The 22,351-nt window shown below is 33.9% G+C and overlaps 1 protein-coding gene across 1 annotated transcript in view; it reads left to right on the top strand.

Annotated features, from left to right (window-relative positions):
• nckap1l (NCK associated protein 1 like) overlaps positions 1 to 21,370 on the top strand; it is a 90,663-nt gene extending 69,293 nt beyond the window's left edge. The window contains exons 25-31 of the mRNA XM_051925028.1: positions 2,360 to 2,442; positions 2,826 to 2,906; positions 6,745 to 6,838; positions 7,212 to 7,328; positions 16,647 to 16,756; positions 17,137 to 17,226; positions 18,877 to 21,370. Of these exons, the coding sequence (XP_051780988.1) occupies positions 2,360 to 2,442; positions 2,826 to 2,906; positions 6,745 to 6,838; positions 7,212 to 7,328; positions 16,647 to 16,756; positions 17,137 to 17,226; positions 18,877 to 18,993 (692 nt within the window). The 3' untranslated portion in view covers positions 18,994 to 21,370. The remainder of the gene's footprint in view (positions 1 to 2,359; positions 2,443 to 2,825; positions 2,907 to 6,744; positions 6,839 to 7,211; positions 7,329 to 16,646; positions 16,757 to 17,136; positions 17,227 to 18,876) is intronic.
• The last annotated feature ends 981 nt before the right edge of the window (positions 21,371 to 22,351 follow it).

The following is a 22,351-nucleotide window of genomic DNA, read 5'->3' on the forward strand; positions in this document are numbered from 1 at the left end:
ACTTTAGAGATTCAGACACCCCATTTTTATTTTCTGGGTATAAACTGTGTAATTCTATCTATCATTATTACTGAAGTGAATCTGAATTTTATCCACGTCACCCAGTACCCATTTAATTGTTCTATTTGCGTATTGTTTTGTTTTTCATAAAATGATTCATTTTTAACATTATTTTGTTTACAATTTTACCACATTATTTTCCTGGCTCAGGGTGCTACCATTTTGTGACTTCTTTGTTGTGGAAGTTGAGGTTCATTACCATTACGTGACTACAGGAAGTTTTATAGTGTGATGTCATCATACTGACATTATAAAACATGGCAGCGCCCTTTTTCCTGTGTCCAAGTTTTGGGATATTTCTAAAAAAATTTATTTAGTGTTTGTTATTTCAAATCTACTTATCTTTTGTTGAAGTCCTCAGCCTTGGGGTTCACATAGTAATCACATTACATAATCTTTCCACCCTACACAGTGAATGTTTAAATTATATATTTAAATATGTAATTTGTAGGTTGGTAGCTCCAGCAGACCCCCTTGACCCTGTAGTTAGGATATAGCGGGTTGGATAATGGATGGATGGATAGTTATACCAGACTGTGTTTGTTCGTTGTTGTAACATACTGTAGATGAATATCGGATCATATTTTAAGACAAATTTTTTACACAAATATCGTTATTTCCATAGGGTTCACACACGTTTTCCCTGCCACTGTAGTTTGGTGAATTCTCAAAGTTTAAGCATCTTATTAGTTACATTTTTATCTTTTAGATAAATCTAAAAGTTTATTACTCCACTTGGTGAGGAGCGCTGTCAGTCAGTCAGTCATTGTCCAACCCATTATATCCTAACACAGGGTCATGGGGGTCTGCTGGAGCCAATCCAAAGCCAGCACAGGGCGCAAGGCAGGGACAAATCTCAGGCAGGGCGCCAGCCCACCACAGGACACACACACACACAGGACAATTTAGGATCGCCAATGCACCTAACCTGCATGTCTTTGGACTGTGGGAGGAAACCAGAGCACCCGGAGGAAACCTACGCAGACATGGGGAGAACATGAAAACTCCACGCAGGGAGGACCCGGGAAGCAAACCCAGGTCTCCTTACTGCGAGGCAGCAGCGTTACCACTGCGCCACCGTGGCGCCCGAAGAGCACTGTGCAAGAACAAATTATAATATTGTATTTCTGAGGCAGCTATGATAGGTTGGCTGTCTAGCTCTGAGAAAAGGGCTAATTATATTCTGTTTTTTGTGTTGTGTCAACTCCATGTTTTGACACCCGGTGCACCCCCAGCCTACCTGGAAGGGCAGGTTCTTTATTTGAATTGCCTTTTCTTGCAAAATTTTTTGGGAGTTTTTTGTTGTCTTCTTAGTCAAAGCTGGGAGACTGTCAAATAAACAGGCCTGTTAAAGTCCATTGAGGCATTTTTTGCAACACAAAAATAAATTGGTGCCGTTATTTCTGAAGGAGCCCATTCCTTATTTCACAAACAGTTACTTGCGTCATAATAAATTGCTTTGCGCTACATCGAGCAACCATCTAGATGCTCAAGAAGATTACGTACTGACCAACATTAGTATGTAGTCAGATAGTGATACTGTAAATGTGGAGCATCATGGCGTTGGTAGCAGGAAAAGATAGCATTCTTTTAATAACTTTGATAAGGAACGCAAAAAATACACAGTGTTACTAGCTGCGTGTCAAACTAATTGTATGTAATTACAAAGAACTACATCTCTTTGGAAGCAATAGTGGGATGAAATGTAAGGTGAACTATCGCTAGTTCAGAAAAAGCAAAGGCAATATTTTGTTCAAATCAAGTGTTCAGTGCATTTTATGTAATTAACTACTAGATTAGTACTGCAAAAGGTTAGATGAGTAGCAAAGATTTTTGCATTGTTTTATGAATGCCCCTGTTAGCAATCTGTAAACAATGCAATCTGTAAAATGTGCAGTCTTGGACAAATAAATGTTAATGTCAATGCAGAATTTTAAAGTTACTAGGAATACATTTATTTATTTTCATATTCATGGCTCATAGCTGATGTGGACTGACTAAGACATAAAACATCCTACCTGAAAAACAAGATGTAAATGTCTTCCAAAAACATATTGTACAATATCTACTATTAGATCAAAATATCATCAGAGAGCTTCAGAAGAAGGAATGGAACAAGTGTGCAGTAAGTAAGTGGTATGTTAGCTGCTGCCAACTCACAGATTGTACTTTATAGTTGTTAATTTTTAAACAGTGGTAAAATTAAGTAAAACTGCAGATACTATATTTACCATAAGCAGAGCACTATATTTGGACCACTGAACATTTAAAAGTAATAACCTTTTGCTCTTCTTTGCAGCGGCTGATAATATTCTAAAAAGAATGGTGATAATTGGAGTGATTTTGTCTTTCCGCAACATGACACAAGAAGCGATGAGAGATGTGCGTATGCATTTCAGTTCTCTGAAAGTGTACTTTAATGCACTGCAATGCCTAGTTTGAAGCATACAGTAGGTATCTAGGAAATGCTTTTGAAGGGGTTCCAGAAATTAGGTATTTGTGGGAATGATTTAAGATTTTTTTAAAGAATTTAAATAACTTGATTCATGAAATGTAATTCTTGGTGGTGGAAGTACAATATATGAAAAAAGAGAAAAATGGTAAAAGAAATAACTAATAATAGGAATAAAAAACTTCTCTGCAAAAAAAAAGAGACAAACACTAGGAATAATAAAAAAAATCCAGAGTTTTCAATGACAATATTTATATTCTGAAGGAAATAAAAGATAATGCATTTCACTAAGTCATGTTTCTCATTTATTCAGGTGATGCACAGACATTGCCCTTTCATCATGGGACCCATTGAATGTCTGCAGGATTTAATAACTCCAGATACTGACATCAAGGTTTGTAAATCTATCCTATTTTATATCTTTTGTTTTATGACATCTATTTGCAGTAATCTGTTTTCTTACTATTATTGTTTTTCTTTTTGAAAGTTTTAGAAGAGACTTCATTTTGTCAAAGATAAGTAGGTACTACATATGCTTAAAGGAATTTATATAAGTCATAACTTATTACAACATGTTTACAAAATTATGCAAAAGGCTAAAACTTTAAAAAAATGTTAAAAAATATACTGTGATACATCAAAAAGCTGTAGGTTACATAAATTTAGTCATAACTGTAGTGGTAATTTCAAGAATGTTCAAATGAAAAATGGACACACTCTTGTTAAAACTACTTAGGAAAAAAACATTACATGCAATAAAATTTAGGACATTAAAAGTTGAAAATAAAATTTTGAGCTTTTTTAAATAAAGATATGCAGAGTAAACTTTGGACATAAACGATAATTTTAAGCACAGTATAAATCTTAACATATAAAAGCAAAATTGCCTCAGTTCATTCAGTCTTAATTAACAAAACATCCAATATCAGGGGCAGTTTTATAAAATCAAAAAATATCAATTTCAGTTTATTTTTATAAAGGGCACCTCCACTTATATGTTCAGAATCCTATAGTCTACTGCAAAATAACACCCCAGAAAACGTTAAAAAAAAATGTTGAACAAAAAAAAAATACTGAGCAACATCTATCCACCCCTTTATTCACTTAACAAACCTAATGAGCCCAATTTGAAGATCATGAGAACATTAGAAACAGTGTAATAAGAACAGGGCATTCACCCCAAAAAGCTTGTCCATCCAATTTACTTAGATTGTCCAAAATAACATCGATTTGTAGATAGATAGATAGATAGATAGATAGATAGATAGATAGATAGATAGATAGATAGATAGATAGATAGATAGATAGATAGATAGATAGATAGATAGATAGATAGATAGATAGATAGATAGATAGATAGATAGATAGGTCCCTAACTTGGCCATGCTCCTGCTCTCAACCACAATACTTAGTAATTTAATCCATGTGTTTATGGTTCTTTGTTTCCAGAAGAAAACCTTTCTAACATTTGTGTGAAGTGTGCCATTACAAAGCTTCCAGACATGTCCTCATGTTCTTATTTATTTTAAAGTTACACCTGGGACCTGTGGTACTAATTCCATTCATTTTAAACTCTTCAATCATGTTCCATCTTAAGTTCCATTTTCTTAAACTGAAAAGGTACAACTCCTTCAGTCTCTCCTTATAGTTCATATTCCTCACAACTGGAATGAGCCTAGTTGTTCTTCTCTAGACCTATTCTAGCACTGCTATGCCTTTAGTAATATGGAGACCAAAACTATATTTCAGGTGACGCCTCACAACTTAAGCTTAATCTCTTTTGACTTGTACTCCACACAGCAGGGCACTATATAACCTAACATCCTATTAGCTTCCTTGACTGCTTCTGTACACTGCCTGGATGTAGATAGTTATGAGTCCACTAGGACTCCTAGGTCCTTCTCATGTTGTGTACTTTCACCTTTCAGATATTCCATCTTGTATTCATATAAAAAATATAACAATTTTACTTCCTACAAGTCATACTTTACATTTACTTAAATAAAATTTAATATGCCACAAAACTTTCCAAGCCTGTATGCCGTCCAAGTCCCTCGAGTCCCTCTGTAACAATTTAGCTGATTCAGCATTATGTGCCCTCCAAGTTTGGTATCATCTGCAAACTTAACCAGCTTATTGATTATATTCTTGTCTAGATCATTTATATATAATAAAAAGAGCAGCAGTTACAGCACTGATACCTGAGGGACACTACTTTTAACATTACCTAATTCTGAAAAAGTTTCTCCTCACCATTACCCTTTGCTTCCTCGTGTTTGAGTCAATTTTGCACCCATCTACAAATGGTGCCCTGATCTTCCACTTCTTTCAGTTTCATCACTAATATTTCATGTGGTACATTATCAAAACCCTTTTGAAAATCAAGATAAAGAAATGATGGCCCATAGTATATTGTGGCAGCATCATTTGCAAGACAAGAACCAACCATGGATAGAGTGCGTGCTCATCCTAAAACACAATGCAGGATATGCCTAGGAATATACATACACACAAACAGTGTGTATATATATGCACACACACACGTATATATATATACACACGTTTGTACATATACATACATACATACATATATATGTATACAGTTTGCATATTTGTAGCTAGTGATCCACAGAGGGAGAAAATGAATCACATATCTTAAAATTGTGTTTTTAGATAAGATAGATAGATAGATAGATAGATAGATAGATAGATAGATAGATAGATAGATAGATAGATAGATAGATAGATAGATAGATAGATAGATAGATAGATAGATAGATAGATAGATAGATACTTTATTAATCCCAAGGGGAAATTCACATTTTTTATTCCTAAGCTTTCGATAACCTACCAGGTGTCATCATCAGAGGAAAAAGATTAGGCATATAGGAATCAAAGGCAATGTATAGCAAGTGAGGGGGTTAAAAGGGGGTTTTAATAAGGGGGGGTTCGGAAGGTGTTGGTCCTAAAGTCTTTTTTCTTATTTGGATGTTCCTCTTTTTAAGCCAGCATATGCTGGGTGCAAGTTTCTGTTAATGACATTTTCATTAGACAGCCACGTATTAGCCAGCTCTCTGGCACTCTTAGTGTTGACCCTCAATTTTATTTTCACAGTTTCCCAGTTAAACATGTGTCTAGTGGAACTTGTATGTGTCTATATCAGAGACCATTGGTCCTTCCTTCTGACGGCATTACATTTGACTATATTTTATATATATATATATATATATATATATATATATATATATATATATATATATATATATATATATATATATAATATATATATATATATATATATATATATATATATATATATATATATATATATATATATATATATATACACTGCGGTGGGTTGGCACCCTGCCCAGGATTGGTTCCTGCCTTGTGCCCTGTGTTGGCTGGGATTGGCTCCAGCAGACCCCCGTGACCCTGACCCTGTGTTCGGATTCAGCGGGTTGGAAAATGGATGGATGGATATATATAGGGCACCCTGGAGGACACCTACATGGCTAGAAGGAAAACATGTGATTTCCATCCAAGGAGGACTCATGATGTGAAACCTGGTCTCCTCAGTGCAAGGAAGCAGCATTACCATGACACCAATGTGCCGCCCCAACTAATTAATATCTCAGTCAAAACTGATATTTATTGAAAAGTTGTATGAACAGTCTCAGCTTGTTTAATAAGGGTATGCTATATTTAAAAAAAAGTTTTAATTCATTATTTAAAGGGGAAGAGTTTGGGGACCTAAAGGTGATGGCTGTGCCTTCAACAGCAGTTTTTTTTGTTCTTGGAATTCTAAGCAGACCAGCATTGCAAAATGGGCATTAAATCAAAAGCTAATACAGTATATTTACTTATAAGTTACATTATATGGACATATATCACACTTCTAGTTACAATAGCATCCAACAACCCCAGCCTTGTATGTGGAGCTCCTTTAAATTAATCTTTAAACTTTAAACATTAAAAATAAGTCATTAGAGTTTCTTTTCATAAAATGTTCAATAGTAAGCAAAATTCCTCTAATAATATTTGATAAATGCTGTAAAGTAATCTGGAAATTCTTGCATTCTGATTTTATTTTGAAACAACTGTACTCTTTGGCTTCCAAGCAATTGGCCCTTTTTGTTATTTAAACAAATAAATTGATTTCCATTTTAAATCAAGGAAATCATCTGGTTTGTTTCTAATTGCTTCTTCACATGCCATTCTTTCCATTGTAGGTCACCCTAAGCGTGTTTGAGTTAACATCAGCAGCTGGGATTCCCTGTGAAATTGATCCAGCACTGGTCAATGCACTCAGAGGCATGAGGACAGGTATAAACGTGAACCCTAATGTTACAAATTTTACAGACAGGTCTCAAATTTAAAATTTGATGGGATGCAGAATGTGTATGTACGTAGGTTTTCATTCTGGCTAACTATTAATGGCATACTGTTCAAAAATCATCTCTTAACTAGACTTTTCCATACTTTTCAGTAATGTATCTATTTATTAGAAAATACCTTTCACTGTTTCTTTCACAATTATTAGGAATTCTGCTGTAGAATAACTCACATTCATTTTAGAAAATGCTTTATTTAATAGTACGGATATTTGGCACCCTTAATGTCACTCAATGATTATTCATGTTTAATTTGAAAACAGCAAATAACTAGTATAACTAGTATGTTATTTACTCCTGTGTAGAAATGTCATCTGCTGATGAAGAATACAAGCTGGCATGTCTTTTATTTGTCTACATTGCTGTATCTTTACCTAACTTGGCCATGGATCAAGGGTCATTATACAGCCGGGAGCATGGAGGTATGTAACCTAATTATCACACATTAATAATATACACTTTTATCAGGTGAACATTTTCATTAATATTGGAAAACACTACATAGCAGTGTTATGAAAATATAGAAAATAGATGGATGTATAATTATAGAATGTTATGAGCACCACATTGAAAGTAACTCAAATTGTATTTGTATAATTTATACCAGAATTATACCACTAACCAGAGAAAATAAAATGACACCAAAAGTTCCAAAAAAATGACACCAACACTTCCTGCTCATATCTATTATATTACAAGCTCATGACAATGGCATAAAAGACTGAATAAGGTACATTCAAGGAAATGTGTTATGTCTTAATATACAGTAGTTCACTATATTGAACAATTCCTTCACTAGAAGCTTACTGAACTTTCCTAACTGACAGGAAAAAGACAACATTTCTTCATTTGCAAGGGGGGATTTCTTTTACTGAGGGTTTATTTATTGATTTAACAGATAAAACAATTTACTTCAAAATTAATTGAGAGAAAACAGAGGAGAAAAATAGAAATACAAACCTCCACCCAAGGAAAAGAGAAAAAGAAGAGAAACGCAAGCAGAAAAATAAACTTTTTTTTTTTTTATACAGTATACAAAATAGAACAATTAATAACATATCAGAATCAATGACAGGCCTGGCATAATTATTCTAGTCATAGTAATACATTTTGGACATATCCTCTATGAGAAAATTTATTTTTTCCAATATGAAATAATATAGAAAGTTGATTACCCACTGAGTTAAAGAAGGTGGGTTGGGATTCTTTCAGTTAATATAGGCCAATATGGCAGTAGTGAGGTAAAGCCTATTAAAGCTGATTTATCCCTATGCACTTAATGCCTTCTGACAGTACACTAAATGTTGCTATTAATGAATTAGGAATAAGAGTGACATCAAAGCTGTCTAAGAAGTATGTAAAGATTTGTGTCCAGAATTATGTTAATTTAATGCATTCCCAAAACATTTGGTGTAGAATGCGGAAGCCAGATTGCAACACATGCAAGTTGAATCTTGCCCCGGATACATTTTAGACAATTTCAAATGACATAAATGTGTTCAATTACAAGTTTTCAGTTCAATCATGGAATGCTAGGAAAATACTGAGCTAGAGCAGTGTATTCAATGGATGGTTGAGTTCCACTCCTTTATCTGTGATGTTAATTGAAAGGTTTTTTTCTGTTGCCTCTGGAATATATATGGTGTTAGATGTTGAAAACTGGGTGTTTTTTAACAAAGTTTCAAATTTATATATAAAAGAAAAATTCTGTAGCTGCAACATTGAATTTGGAACATAATTGTTCCTAAGATGAAAATACATTGTATACAGATCTCCAAGTGTCTTAATCTGTGACATTTTTCATAGGTTAAATACGCTTGAGAAACGTGATTATCGTGTATAGGAGCAACAGATAAAGAGTTTTTCTCTACCTTAAATTGCAACCTACATTTGTTTTAAATTCGAAGTAAAAGATGGAAAACTGGATTGCAGGTATTGACTGGAGCACAGAACAGAGTATATAAAGATGTATAACAAGATTTGTTTTCTTTTTCAAGCTAGGTCATTTAAATTCATGGATTTTTGACAATTTCCAGGCATTTATTGTGTTTGTACATGTGATTAGGGTTACTTGTGTAATTTTATGTTGTTAATATTAATGGAACTAACTTAACTGAAAATGTTTGATAAAATTACGCTGAGTAGTCATCTTGGTGTGCAGCTTTCCAATCTTGGATTGCGTTAATCACATTCTGTATTTGCGAGAGTGTCAGAGGTCTATCAAGTTCTTATGCCCTTAAAAAATTGAGCGCTGATTTTCTATTTTATTGAAAAACTCTTTAGCTTGTGTCTCCTTCTGTCTGAGGTGCAATATCGAGTTTTCTTTATCCTGTCATTTATCAAATCTAACTATAAGGCATTTGATCTATGCAGGCAATAAGCAGTCAAGATCTCAGAGTTAGCTTTAAAGTACTCTCCAAGTATTTATGAAAAAAAAAATTCTGCTACAAATTTCTTGGGTAATCCTTCAATCCAGATGTTTTTTCTCCTATATCTGTCCTTCAAATATCAACAGTTTGTTTGTTGCATTTGCATTGTAGGGAATTCTTTTTTCGGCAGCAGAACACCATTTCTGTCCACTTCCTCAATGTGTGTTGTGAGCATGTGCTTTACTTCTTCCAGGTGATGCCCAAATATTTTGATTTTATTGTCAAATTTGCAAATTGTTTTCTCTATAATTTCTTTCATTTTTTGGTAGATTTTCTTTCAGTGTCAAAATTATTGCTTAAATGTACATCCTGAACCTTAATATCAAGACTCAGTTTGTCTCTTCTACTGTGTACTGCTTTTACAGTATATCCATCCTGAGTTTGATAATAACTAATCTCAACTCAGGATCCTCATCCATTCAGTATTCTGCACTGTGCTCTGGTAGCCTTATTTAACCAGTTGGTGGCAATGATACTGAAACACAGGTGGTGTTTATGTTGGTTGCTGATGGAGATGAGGCACTTCTTTGTTTGAATTTGCCACTCAGAAGTGGCACTCCCACATTCACTGAAGGCTGACTTGGATGCTACACCTGGAGACCATGGCTTATCAAGTCATACTGTGAACTTGATGCTGACCTACAGTTCAGCAGATCTTTAAGTGTTCCTCTCCCTTTTGTTTCCTCTTCATGTTTTTAGTATACTTTGGGTAATTCCGTCCAGAATATTAAAATTCTGGATATTTCGAATATTAAAAAAAGAGGAACAGACACCACTGCTAACAGATCATTTTCTAAAAGCCCATTTATTTTCAGTCACAGAGAGCTCTTTATAGTACAAGTACAGAGTCCCTTAAAGTTTCTTGTTTGCCTTTACATATCAATCTCAAAGATATTTCCACTTCTACCTGTACAAACTTTCACTTTTGCTCAGGGTCTGGGCAATTTCTCACCATGAATTTGTGCACATTTGGCTATCACTGTATGAATTTAATGTTGGATTATACAGGTGCAGGTAGCACTAAATCACTTCACTAAATTGTTCCTTGAACAAGCTTGTGTTTTCTTGTCTAGCGCATGTGCAGTTGATTCACAAGATGCACACTGGTCTGCATGATCACAAAATTCAGGAGGTACATGCTTGCTGACAAAAGGCTCAAGCACCAGGACTGCTGGAGAAATTTACGTCACATGCACCCTAGTGGTCGCAGCAATGCAGATGCACTCAGTATAAATGAGACTTTAATGTGCATCTCCGACAACAAACAAGAACAGCTCCGCTATTTAATAGATATACTAGTTCTTTCCATGTAACTGACAACTCAATCTGTACCAGCATTGTCTTCTCACTACTGGTAATGTAATGCTTGAATAATATCTGAACAATTTTGCCAATGAGATGCAGTTTTTAATAGCAGCAATGTACACCCCGTGAATGGATCTTTTCAGAAAGACAATGGTTTATATGTCATTTCCAGGTAAATGCTTAGTCAAAGGACTGATATAGTGAAAAAATATATTTCTTCAAGCAGAAGAAAAAATAGAAACCATAATTGAAACAGTTTCTGACTTTGAATAAATGAATCCACTTAAGTATGATTCACATCAGTCAGCCAAACAATAAAAAGTACCATTTCAGTAAGATTGGCTATAAAATATACATTTACCTATGATGAGTATAAAGATCTACTGTCTGACTGTATAGGTGAAATAGAAAATGAATGGGATAATAATTTTATTTCTTAAAAATCGGGAGTGGTCTCCCCTAGACTTTCTTGTATAGTCAGATATGGGGACTGATATTTGAGGAGTAAACCACAAGACAATGACTATATTTTTACATTATGTGCATTAAAGAACCATCAACAACAAATCAAATCAAATTAATTCTATATTGAACAATTATTTTAAAAATGAAGTTGAATAAATCGGACTGTGCAGCTGCATGAATAAAAAGTAAAGTACCACTTTCAGTTAGTGGAAATAGCTCAAAAGTTAATAGAAAATTTGGTTGACCTAAGTGAAAGCGTACTCAAGTTATCACGTTTACACACACACACACACACACACACACTAACACACACAGGCATAATTCCAAATATTTTCGGACTCAGACGTCTAAAACGTTGAGATTTATCAAAATCGTGAAATTTAATTTTTGGATGATTACAATACTTTCCCTACGAGAAAGTAAATTGGACTTAGAGAGGTCTTAAACGTCAAGATTCACCAAATTCTCAAGGTCAGATTTTTGGACGATTACAATACTTTCCCTGTACTTCATATACGAGAAAGTAAAAAGTAGTTACTCAGTAGCTTGCTTCCAGCTACAGTAGGTACTTAAAAATAGTTCTGCAATAAATTTTTTTGCCCATTATAGTGCATGATTAGCAGGTAAAGCTGTGTAAATTGTGAACCCTACAATACTTATGTCCCATGTTTAATAATAAAATTACAGTTGCTTTCAAATCAAAATATTGAAGTTCTGCCCCCATACACAGCTAGCTTGTTTTTATCTGATCAGTTATTCCAAACTGAAATTCCATTGGATTACCTAGCTAGACCTTGTTTTGTTGAGATTTAATTTGTTAATGTGAAACCTGTATAAGGTTTAGTAGCGTGCTTTCAATATTCCACTAACAGAATTATAATTTCCATTTTGAATGCATGTATTAAAAATGTCCATGTTGCTTAGTCATGCAGCACAGGCATCCACTTCAATGTTTTAAATGCAAAGCGAATATATCTGTAATTAATGTAGATGGGGAGTTTAGAAGTTCACATCTTGGCACTAAGACGAATGTAAGGAGTGCAAAAGCAGTCTATATTGAAGGGTAGTGGAGATAAAAATGTTGTAATTGCTGTGTAACTGAGGACAATTTTGCCAGGAAAAAGTGAGCAACAGCATTACATTTCACACAAACATTAGGGTTTTTTCTTTACACCAAGACCCACAGACACATGGAATAAGTGACCAAATAGTGTGGTAGACAGTAGAACTTTAGAGAATTTTAAAACTATATTTGATGCCTTTTTGGAAGAATGAAGTGAACAGAACTGGTCCAACCTTTGTTAGGCTAAATGGCCTGTTCTGATCTAGATTGTTCTAATACTCATGCACAAATTCAAACTCATTTATATTAAGCCAATATAGACATATAACTTAATTTCAAGTGCATGTGTTTAAGATGTAAGAAGAGACTGTTATTTAGTTTTATTTTTGCTGAAATCCATGTTTTTGTGTATATAGCAGAAAACACATTACAAAGCACCTTACAAAATAAATAGTGTGACAGAAAGAGATATGGAAAAAATAAAATAAACTGTAGTGGAGAAGTCTGTCCTGGCATCAAATCATAAAAATAAAAAGCTCAGTCACACTTAATAAATCACATATAATGGCTATCATTATTATAGTAGATATACTAGAGAGAATTAAAGGAGTTCTTTTGACAAGAAGTACGGTGAGAAGTTTATTAAATGTATACATTGAATTGAAAGTTAAATACTATTTCAAGTAAGTTTGGCAGTGTGGTATAGCAACTAGGGTGCTAAATTTTATACTGAAGTGTTTTTGGTCTAATCCATGTCTGACTCACTTTGTGTTTCTAAACAAATCACTTAATACTTCAACATCATTCAGCCATCCCTGTTAAGGGCTAAGCTCGGGCCACACTTTGTGATGCTCAATCACAACAAGTAACAGCCCTGTCACTTTTTCTCTTCACCCTGTACACCTCAGGCTATAAATATAACATCAGTTCATGAACTTGCTGACATTCTCTGAATAATTCTGGACTAATGGGGTGTATTGCTTTTTACTACACCAAAGAGCCTGTATGCCTGGACACGATTCAGAGAATGGGTGTAGAGGTGGTGCATTGCTACTAGTACTTGGGGGTCCACATCAATGACAGGCTAGACTGGTCTAGTAACACTGAACAAAAATACAAAAATGAGCAGAGGTGACTTTTTTTCTTAGGCAACTGCATTCCTTTAAAATGAATAGTGACATCCTTTACATGTTCTACCACTCTGTGATAACTAGTGGCGTGCCCGGCCAGTAACAGCACCTCAAGAGAGGCCCACCAAACCAACAGGCTGATTAAGAAGGCAGATTCAGTTATGGGACACCCTTTTGATCTGCCAAAAGTAGTAGTGAAAAAATAAGTGAAGATAAAACTGAGTGCTACTATAAGCAATGTTGCACATCTTCTCTGACACACAATAAGTGCTTCTGACCAATGAACTATTCAACAGAAGTGTTTCAAGAAACTCTACTATGGCTATTTTATACCAATGACGCTATACCTTTATAAGGTCTCACTGTGACTAGTAATTGTCATATGTATTTGAGGGCAGTTGTTGTTTCTTGTTACAAATTTTATTTGGTAGCACTTTAGTTTAGGTACTGCAAAAACTAATCTATTATTCATTTACTCTTATGCAACAAGAACTTTGCAAATTCTTATTTTGGTCTTCACAACACTTATAAAAACATCAATAGGTTGGTTATTCATCTCTGTGCAATGTGGCATATTGACATGAAAGTAAATTTACCTGTTAATATGAGGGATACACAGGTCTTACACTAACTATGTAATATCAAAAGAAATGTGTCTCAGTTAAGCCACCTGAGACCACTGCAAAGTGAAGTTTTATTAGTAGGTCACACTGGAGACATGAATAAACACTTTACTGATGCTTTGTAAGTGCTACAAAGACCCAAATAGTGTTATGAAAACCCAAAGAAGTGTTTGTTAAGGTCTTGATACACAAAAGTAGTTGAGTAGTTGATGCAATCTGCATTACCTAAACTAAAGTGTTACCATTTTTTTTTTTATTAATTAAGCTTCTGTAAAAATGCTCCCCTTGGGACAACTAAACCATTATCTACCTAACCTGCCTATGTGCCATCTGGAATTAAAGACTGTATTGCAAACAGTTACAGTGCATCTTGAACCTGTAATGTGAAATAGGTAAACACATCTAACACATATATAAAAATAAAGGTAAATGTTCTCTTTATAGAGCAGTGTGAGATTTTATTTAAGTACTGTATAATAGCCATTGGTAATTTAAGCAAACTCACCATACTAGAAAATTTCAAAAGAAATAAAACGCCCTATATTACTTAATAATTTATTTACAGATATAACTATCATGGATAAACTCCAGTCCCCTACAAATCTGTAATAGAATTAATTTGGTCAATGAAATGAATAAGTTGTCATTATTAGCACCTAAAATTTGGCTCCTAAGTCACCAATGTCTTCAATTATTAAAGTTCTACCTTAAAAAGAGACCAAATGAATCATAGTATTTTAAAAATGTACACAAAAGAAAGAGTGTAGTTGCAGCATTTTAGTCTTTCACTACATACAGTAAACCACTTATCCAGTTCAGGGTCACAATCTCCATATTGTGCTATCATAATTCGGTCTCAGTTCTGCTACAATTGTATGTTTCTTGTTGAAATTAAATATGGCATACTTATTTTTTGCATCAGTCCCTGTTAATCTGCTGCACCAAACATTTTATCAATTGACTTTGAAAATAGCACAGCTAATACTGTATTTAAAGTGCACCATATAAAATATGTACCTTTGGTCTACATCAATCCCTGCCTTCAGGTGTTGGGTGGGACTATTTCAGTCCCTGCCAGCCTAATCAGGTACAATGTGCTGCACTTCTACATATCACTCTCTGGAGACTAAATCCACAGAGAAAAGCATCATCAACTCTCCAAATTGTGGATAAGCCATGGATCTTATTTATATTGGCTCCTGCTAATTGAGAATACTGTGTGTCTTTTATCTGCAACACATACTGTATTGCTAAATGTATAAGTAGACTGGTTTTTAAATTTAACATTAACTACTAACTAAATGTAATGAGAAGTCAATCAAAATGACGCCTTTTATTGGCTAACTAAAAAGATTACAATATGCAAACTTTCGAAGCAACTCAGTAATTACATCTTGCCTGAAGAAAGGGCCTAAACTTCCTTGAAAGCTTGCATATTATAATCTTTTTAGTTAGCCAATAAAAGGTGTCATTTTGATTGACTTCTCATTACTGCTAACTAAATTTAATACATTTTTACTTCTTTTTACTGTGTCCCTTCTATATACTATTTCTTTTTTTACATAGTTTTTTTTAATGCTGAAGACTATACCCCACTGAAATATGACAATACAGGTGCTAACAAATCAGTAATTACATATACAAAAAGTAAAACAGTAATTTATTCAGTTATGTTTAATTTGTTAATATACATAAATTGTTTTTGAAAGTTAAAGTGCTTGAATTTTTTCTTTCTTTGTGGAGGAGCAAAACCAAAGGAAAGGGAAAATGTTTTTGCTCTTCATTAATATAAGCACAAAAATTTTACTTCTATTGCAAATTATAAAAAATACGTAACAAGATCATTACAAATATGGCAGTTATAGTATTCGTGTGAACTCAGAACATACTTGTATTTGTGTGTTATTGTAAGCTCATTATATATTATTGTTCTGATTCTGTGATACATTTAACAGAAGCTGAACTTCATGAAAATCTGTTCCATCATAAATTATTCAAGACAAGCAATTTCTAAAGAGAGCTGTAATGCCATAGTAGGGAAAACATTGCTTAATACCCACTAAAGAAATCTTCACCTAGAAACCACTGCACATTACTGTTAATTGTGCCTTATGTTATTTTACATATTTCATGAATTGTCTAGAAGTTGAAATCACAACTAGCAGTGGTGTAATTAATAAACTGAAATTGTATAAGCAACTTGAAAATAAAAGGTAATCAAAACCAGGGCTAATTTATCACATCCACAAAACTAAAAGGATAAGCACAATTGAAGTCAACAAACAACAAGCAGAAGGTTAGGAATACAAGAAGTCAATTGCAAGAAAAGCAGCATTAAAGAACAGTTTAGAAATTGTGCCTGTCAGTAACAGGGCACAGCTATAGAAATTGTTTTCATAGAGGGGTTCTGTTTAGCCAGAACTCTCACCTAAAACAGAAATTGCACAACAGCCATCACAAAGATAAACTCGGTCATTACAACTGAAATTTTTTTATGTACCTATTATTTATTTTACAAAAGGGAGAAACATAACTCCTCTTATTAAAAAGTGAGGAAAATGGAAGTGTAACAAAAGACTTTACCTATTTAAAGCATTGCTGATGAGACAAAACATTATTATTCAAGTATGCTCTCCTCCTTCCCTGCATAATGACTACATGATGGTTGTATAATAAACAGTTAAACAGAAGAAGCCCTTTTTCATGGCTTTCTCCTTTTCCACAGGACATGCAAATAACATTCATTGTCTCGCTACTGCCATCAATCAATTGGCTGCTGCTCTCTTCACTGTACACAACAAGAACATCGAGGAACACCTGAAGGAATTTCTCTTGGTGAGTGGTTGGGTTATGGACAGTATGTTAAGTTTGTTCTTAGAAGTAACTTTCCTAGTCTGCACTCTGTTTCTACTGAACAGTTTCAGGGATATATATCAAATACCTGTAAAAATCATTTAATCTGCTAAAGGTCAAAGTGTAGTAATTCTTAACTAAGTGTACTGTCCTCATCTAATAATGTAAAGAGGCTTTGATAAAACAGTCTCAGATTAACACATGTGAAAGGATCTAGTTTAAATTAAGAAGCCTAATCCAGCAAAATGGCAAGTGAATACACTTACATTTAAGGCATTAGTTTTATGCACAGAAACTATTCCTGTCAGCTCTGCTCCTGCACGGTTTGGCCAAATCTCAACTGTGTCACTTCTCTCAATTAGATTGCATCATCAGCACTCCTACAGCTTGGACAGAATATGGAGCGCCTTGAGACCAGAAATAGGGACTCTGTTTATCTTATGTTGCACTTGGTAAGTTTTTTTTAAATAATTTAATTCATATAGCCGCTCCAAGAATAAAAAGTTAGGTAAGACTGCTGTGTTAGTAATGTGTATCTTTGTACAATCTGCTGTAAGTAACAAAGACCAGTAAGCCATTCAGAGAAGCCATGTACACCAACAAGTCTTCTCTAACCACTGTACAATAACAAAAGGAATATGCAGTATTAATATCATTCATGTAAAGAACTAATTGCCCATAAATTAAATACAAAGCTTACATTATAAATGATATCCATCAAATGGATGAGTTCATGTATTTATAAACTGTACATTACTCATTTAAACAACTGTGTAAAGTTACTGTAGAATAAAATAAAGTTAAAATTAATACAAAACACCATGGAATATATACAAACAAATATAGATCCATAGATAAACAGTATATATGTATTGACTGAATATTTACTGTATGTAACGTATTCCTATATGTTTTAATTACTTTGATTAAAAATAACACCTTCAGGATTCTACAATAATACTACAGCACAGAACTTTAATGAATTTGAAAGTCTGAAGGAGAATTCCTAAATCAGAATGTTTTTACAAATTATTTAATATGTTAAAAACATTCATAAATGCAGTTCTCTTTTATTTTGACATTAAAGCAAAGTACAGGTAATTTGATAAGCAATAGTTGTTCCTAGCCTAGACCCTGCCAAAGTTACATCTGCTAATAAAAATGAAGATATTTTATTTGATAATGGCAGACTAATCTTAAATTTTCCTTGTGAAACCAAACAACAGTCAGTTAAAAAAGTTAAATGCAAAAATCTTTTTGTGATTAAAAAAAATCACTACTAGAATAAAACTTAGGCAAAGACACTTTCTGTACTTACTACTGAAACAAATGCAGATTGGCTGTATCATTTAAACTGAAAGAAAGTGCTAATCATCCATCCATCCATCCATTTTCCAACCCGCTGAATCCGAACACAGGGTCACGGGGGTCTGCTGGAGCCAATCCCAGCCAACACAGGGCACAAGGCAGGAACCAATCCCGGGCAGGGTGCCAACCCACCACAGAAGTGCTAATCAATATTTTATAATATTACACACATTTGAAACTATCATTGTTGGCTAGTAAATTGGCTAATTAATATAACACTTTTGCAGATTTTTGTTACACTATGAAACAATTACTTTTGGTAGCTAATATATATGTATGTAATGTTACAGTACATGTAGTAAATACCTGGAAATAGATAGATAGATAGATAGATAGATAGATAGATAGATAGATAGATAGATAGATAGATAGATAGATAGATAGATACTTTATTAATCCCAACGGGAAATTCTATATAGACTATACTGTATATATGTGACAATTGGTTGTTACACAGTAATTGAACACAGAAAAGACAAACCTCATACACTGAAAAATAACAGCCCTAATTAAAGCTGAGGTTACAATCAACACTTCTAAAAATGCACTATCTAGCTAGTAAAATAACACAAGATTAAACATTGCACAAAATATTTTGAAGGCCTTGGAACTTATTTCGTTTTATACTTTTTTTGGATATTATCTTCTAAAGGTTAAGCATCATATCTTTCAAGATGTTTTTAACCATATATTTTCTATTAAAATGTATTTACTATATACCTCTCTTCTTTCAGATTGTGGAAGAGTCACCTTTTCTCACCCAGGACATGCTAGAGAGCTGCTTTCCATATGTCCTCTTACGTAATGCATACCGGGATGTGTACAAGATTGCTCCAATAACACTGGGCTGACAACGAGATGCCTAACCCAAATATAAGATTCCCAGTAAACTGCTGCAATCAAAAATAAATTTTGAGAAAATACATTTCATTTATGGTAATAGAGGAAAACTTCTTAAACTTTAATGTTTTATTAGTAAACATTCATGAACACAAGAAGTAGTAGAAAAAGGCCACTCAACCCTGACTTGCCCATTGTTTGACCAAAATATAAAACTCATCACCACAAGATTCAAGTCAATTTTAGCTGATTCTAACTCTTCAGTTCTGCTGAGCTAATCTAATTTTTAATTCCTATAATAACATATATAATATAAATTTACACTTTACAGTATATAGAGGGTGAGTCAAAACTATGTTAATTTTTGAATGGCGGAAACAATTTATTCACAAATCATGCTTCATATGTGCAAGATGATTTACAGGACTGTCTCAACCTGTTCGCCATCATGTTCAACACATGTGGCACATAAATTACCCACAAAAATTTCATATAAGTATATACATAGCAGTACCATTACTGAGACCTTCCTGTAAATCATCTTGCACATATGAAGCAAGTTAACATAATTTTGAGTCACCCTGTACTGTTCTAATGATAAAAAGTAGCAGTATAACTGAAAAACAAAAAGAGGTTTGATATGACCTAGAACATGATAAAAAAAAAACATCCACAGAAATTGTACTCGGGAAGCAGCAGGACAGAAATGATCAAATAATTCATTTGACACCTCTGATTACTAATTCTTTATACTGGCTGCACTAAGAATCATATTCATGGCTTTTCAAAACATGTTTTTTAAAAACATATTTTTAATTTTAAATAGCTTATATTTACACAACAACCTCATCAAAAGTGGTAAAAGTTTTTCTTTGTAATAATAATAATAATAATAATAATAAACAAATAAATAATTCAAATGACAATTAATTGTAACTGTTAAGAATAACAGCATAACAAATATAATTAATTTTAAATACAACTTAAAACCATAATGCAGAAAAATAATAGTTGACATAATGATAAAATATGCAGAATAAATTTCATATACTGTTTTAATAATGTAATTTTTCTTTCAAAATAGCTTTCTTGAAATGTCAACCATGCAAAGCACTAAAGATTATTTAAACACCCACTATCCACTTTATAAAGAGATCAGGAAAAAGTAACAAAATCTTCATATTTCAATCCAGGGATTAAGGGGCCTGGAGTTTATATACTGTATGTGACTTTTACCGCTTGCAGGAACCAAAACAGAATGGGCCACTAGGTGATCACTGAGCACACTCACAGTCACTCACACATATGCACCTCCTCATACAGATATAGCTTCAATTGTCGAACAGTCTATCAAGCATGCCCTTTGACAAGTGGAAGCGAAACAGTTTCTGGAAAAAATCTTAAATCTTACCAACGCTATCGAGACGGTGCCCAGACTAGGATTTAAAACCAAGGCCCACTACTAGGAGGCTGCAGATCTCACCACTGTGCCATTGCACTAGCCTAAGATATGTAATAACTGTCTTTAAATTTTAAACACAAAAAAACTTAGTAAAATTAAGATATATATTTACGTATTTTACATTATCTTTGTAATAATAGCAAAGATCATTTTTACATTATCTTCACTATAAATAATAGCAACCATCCATTATTAAATGATTTTGCTTTGATTTGAATGATAAAATAATAAATAACTTAAGAAACACAGAGCTGACAGCTTGCTACTTTAAAATATGCTAGAGCCACATTAACATGTACTTATACTTGATTATATATTTATATATAAATATGATAAAAATGAAATAAAGTTAATTTATATAGAATAAAGTAAAATGTATTAATAATAAACACTGGTTATTCTGGCTGTGTATTAAAAGATTTACATACATTTTTTTTTTTTGCCGGCAGCTTTTTGTTTGAAGTTCTGCTATGTACATTGGTTACACAGTTGCCACGTTAGGGATAAAGGGTTAATTATTGCTAGGAAACAAACCTTCGTCATACCTGCAGGTGAGCTTGTTAAGGAGGCAGAACTAATGAGCTGGACTATGATCTGCATCTTGGGAGGAAGTTGTGTGCTTCAGAATTGAACTCGAATAGATTAAAATAGTGGCCAGGTCCCCTAGTGAAAAGTTGAGATTAGACAACATGCTGACGTAGGTCAAGACGATAACAGAGGAGGTAAACCTGTGCTACAAAAAAAGGATGACGGAAGACTGAGTTGAGTGTATCTTTTGGGTACAATCAATCAGGGACATGAAATCTGACTCAGGGGAAAAAATTTGCTTTTGTTTGAAAAACCCTTGACTGTGGCATATAAACATTTCAAAACATGTAGCAGTTTTTCTAATGAATAAAGTTAATTTGTATCATAATAATGCCTATTGAAATAATAAAGCTATTCTGTAGAGAGAACAATTTCTATTTTCAGGACACTTCAGCAGTAAATCAATTTAAAATAAAGCAAGGAACAATATCACAATTAATGTTCAAGATTTTGATTTTGCTGAAATAAAGGTTACACCATTAGATGCATGACAGCATAACATTTTGTAATTCAATTACTAAAGTTGCTTCTTTTAGAAGAACAATCCTCCATAGTCAAAATAAGTCCAAGGATCCTAAAAGTACGCAAAAATGTGATCTTTTTGGATGGCATGGTGGCATAGTGGAAGCAGTGCTGCCTCTCAACAAGGAGACCGGAGTTTGCATCCAGGCGTACTTCCTGTATGGAGATTGCATGTTCTCCCCATATCCATGTATATTTTCTCTGGGTAGCTCTGGTTTCCTCCCATTGTTCAAAGACATGCCAACTGGTGTGAAATTGGCCTTAGTGTGAGTTCACCCTGCAATAGACTTGCTCCTTATCCAGGGATTGTTCTTTCTTGTGCCCTATGCCTGGGGGGATAGGCTCCATTTTCCCTCTGATCCTGCCCTGGATAAATGAGTTAAGTAGATGGATGGATGTATTAAAGAGAAATGAACACAGGGAGAACATGCAATAATACTATAAAATAAATGAGAAAACAATAACATCATGGGGCTTCCAGTTCATGAGTCTTTTCCTGTATGGCAGAATGTCTTGCTTATACTTGCCAAACTACCAAACAGACAACAGCACTCTGATCCTCACATCCTGCCTATCCTTGTTTACACTTACTGGGCAGACTGTAGCTCAGATTTTTTTTTTATTAAGACTTCAATCTAACTCTCCTTTGTACCCTAGATGGAAAGTCTTTATGGCTCAGAGGCAGTTTTACACCCCATTCTGAAGTCTGGGACAGCAGGCTAGAACCCTGTCTGGTGGCCATTGGTGTCATTGTACTGCTAAGTTTTCTGTTGCCCAAAGGTCAGCAAGGATCTACA

This window comes from Erpetoichthys calabaricus, chromosome 3 (genome assembly GCF_900747795.2).
Source record: "Erpetoichthys calabaricus chromosome 3, fErpCal1.3, whole genome shotgun sequence".
Lineage (NCBI taxonomy): Eukaryota > Metazoa > Chordata > Cladistia > Polypteriformes > Polypteridae > Erpetoichthys > Erpetoichthys calabaricus.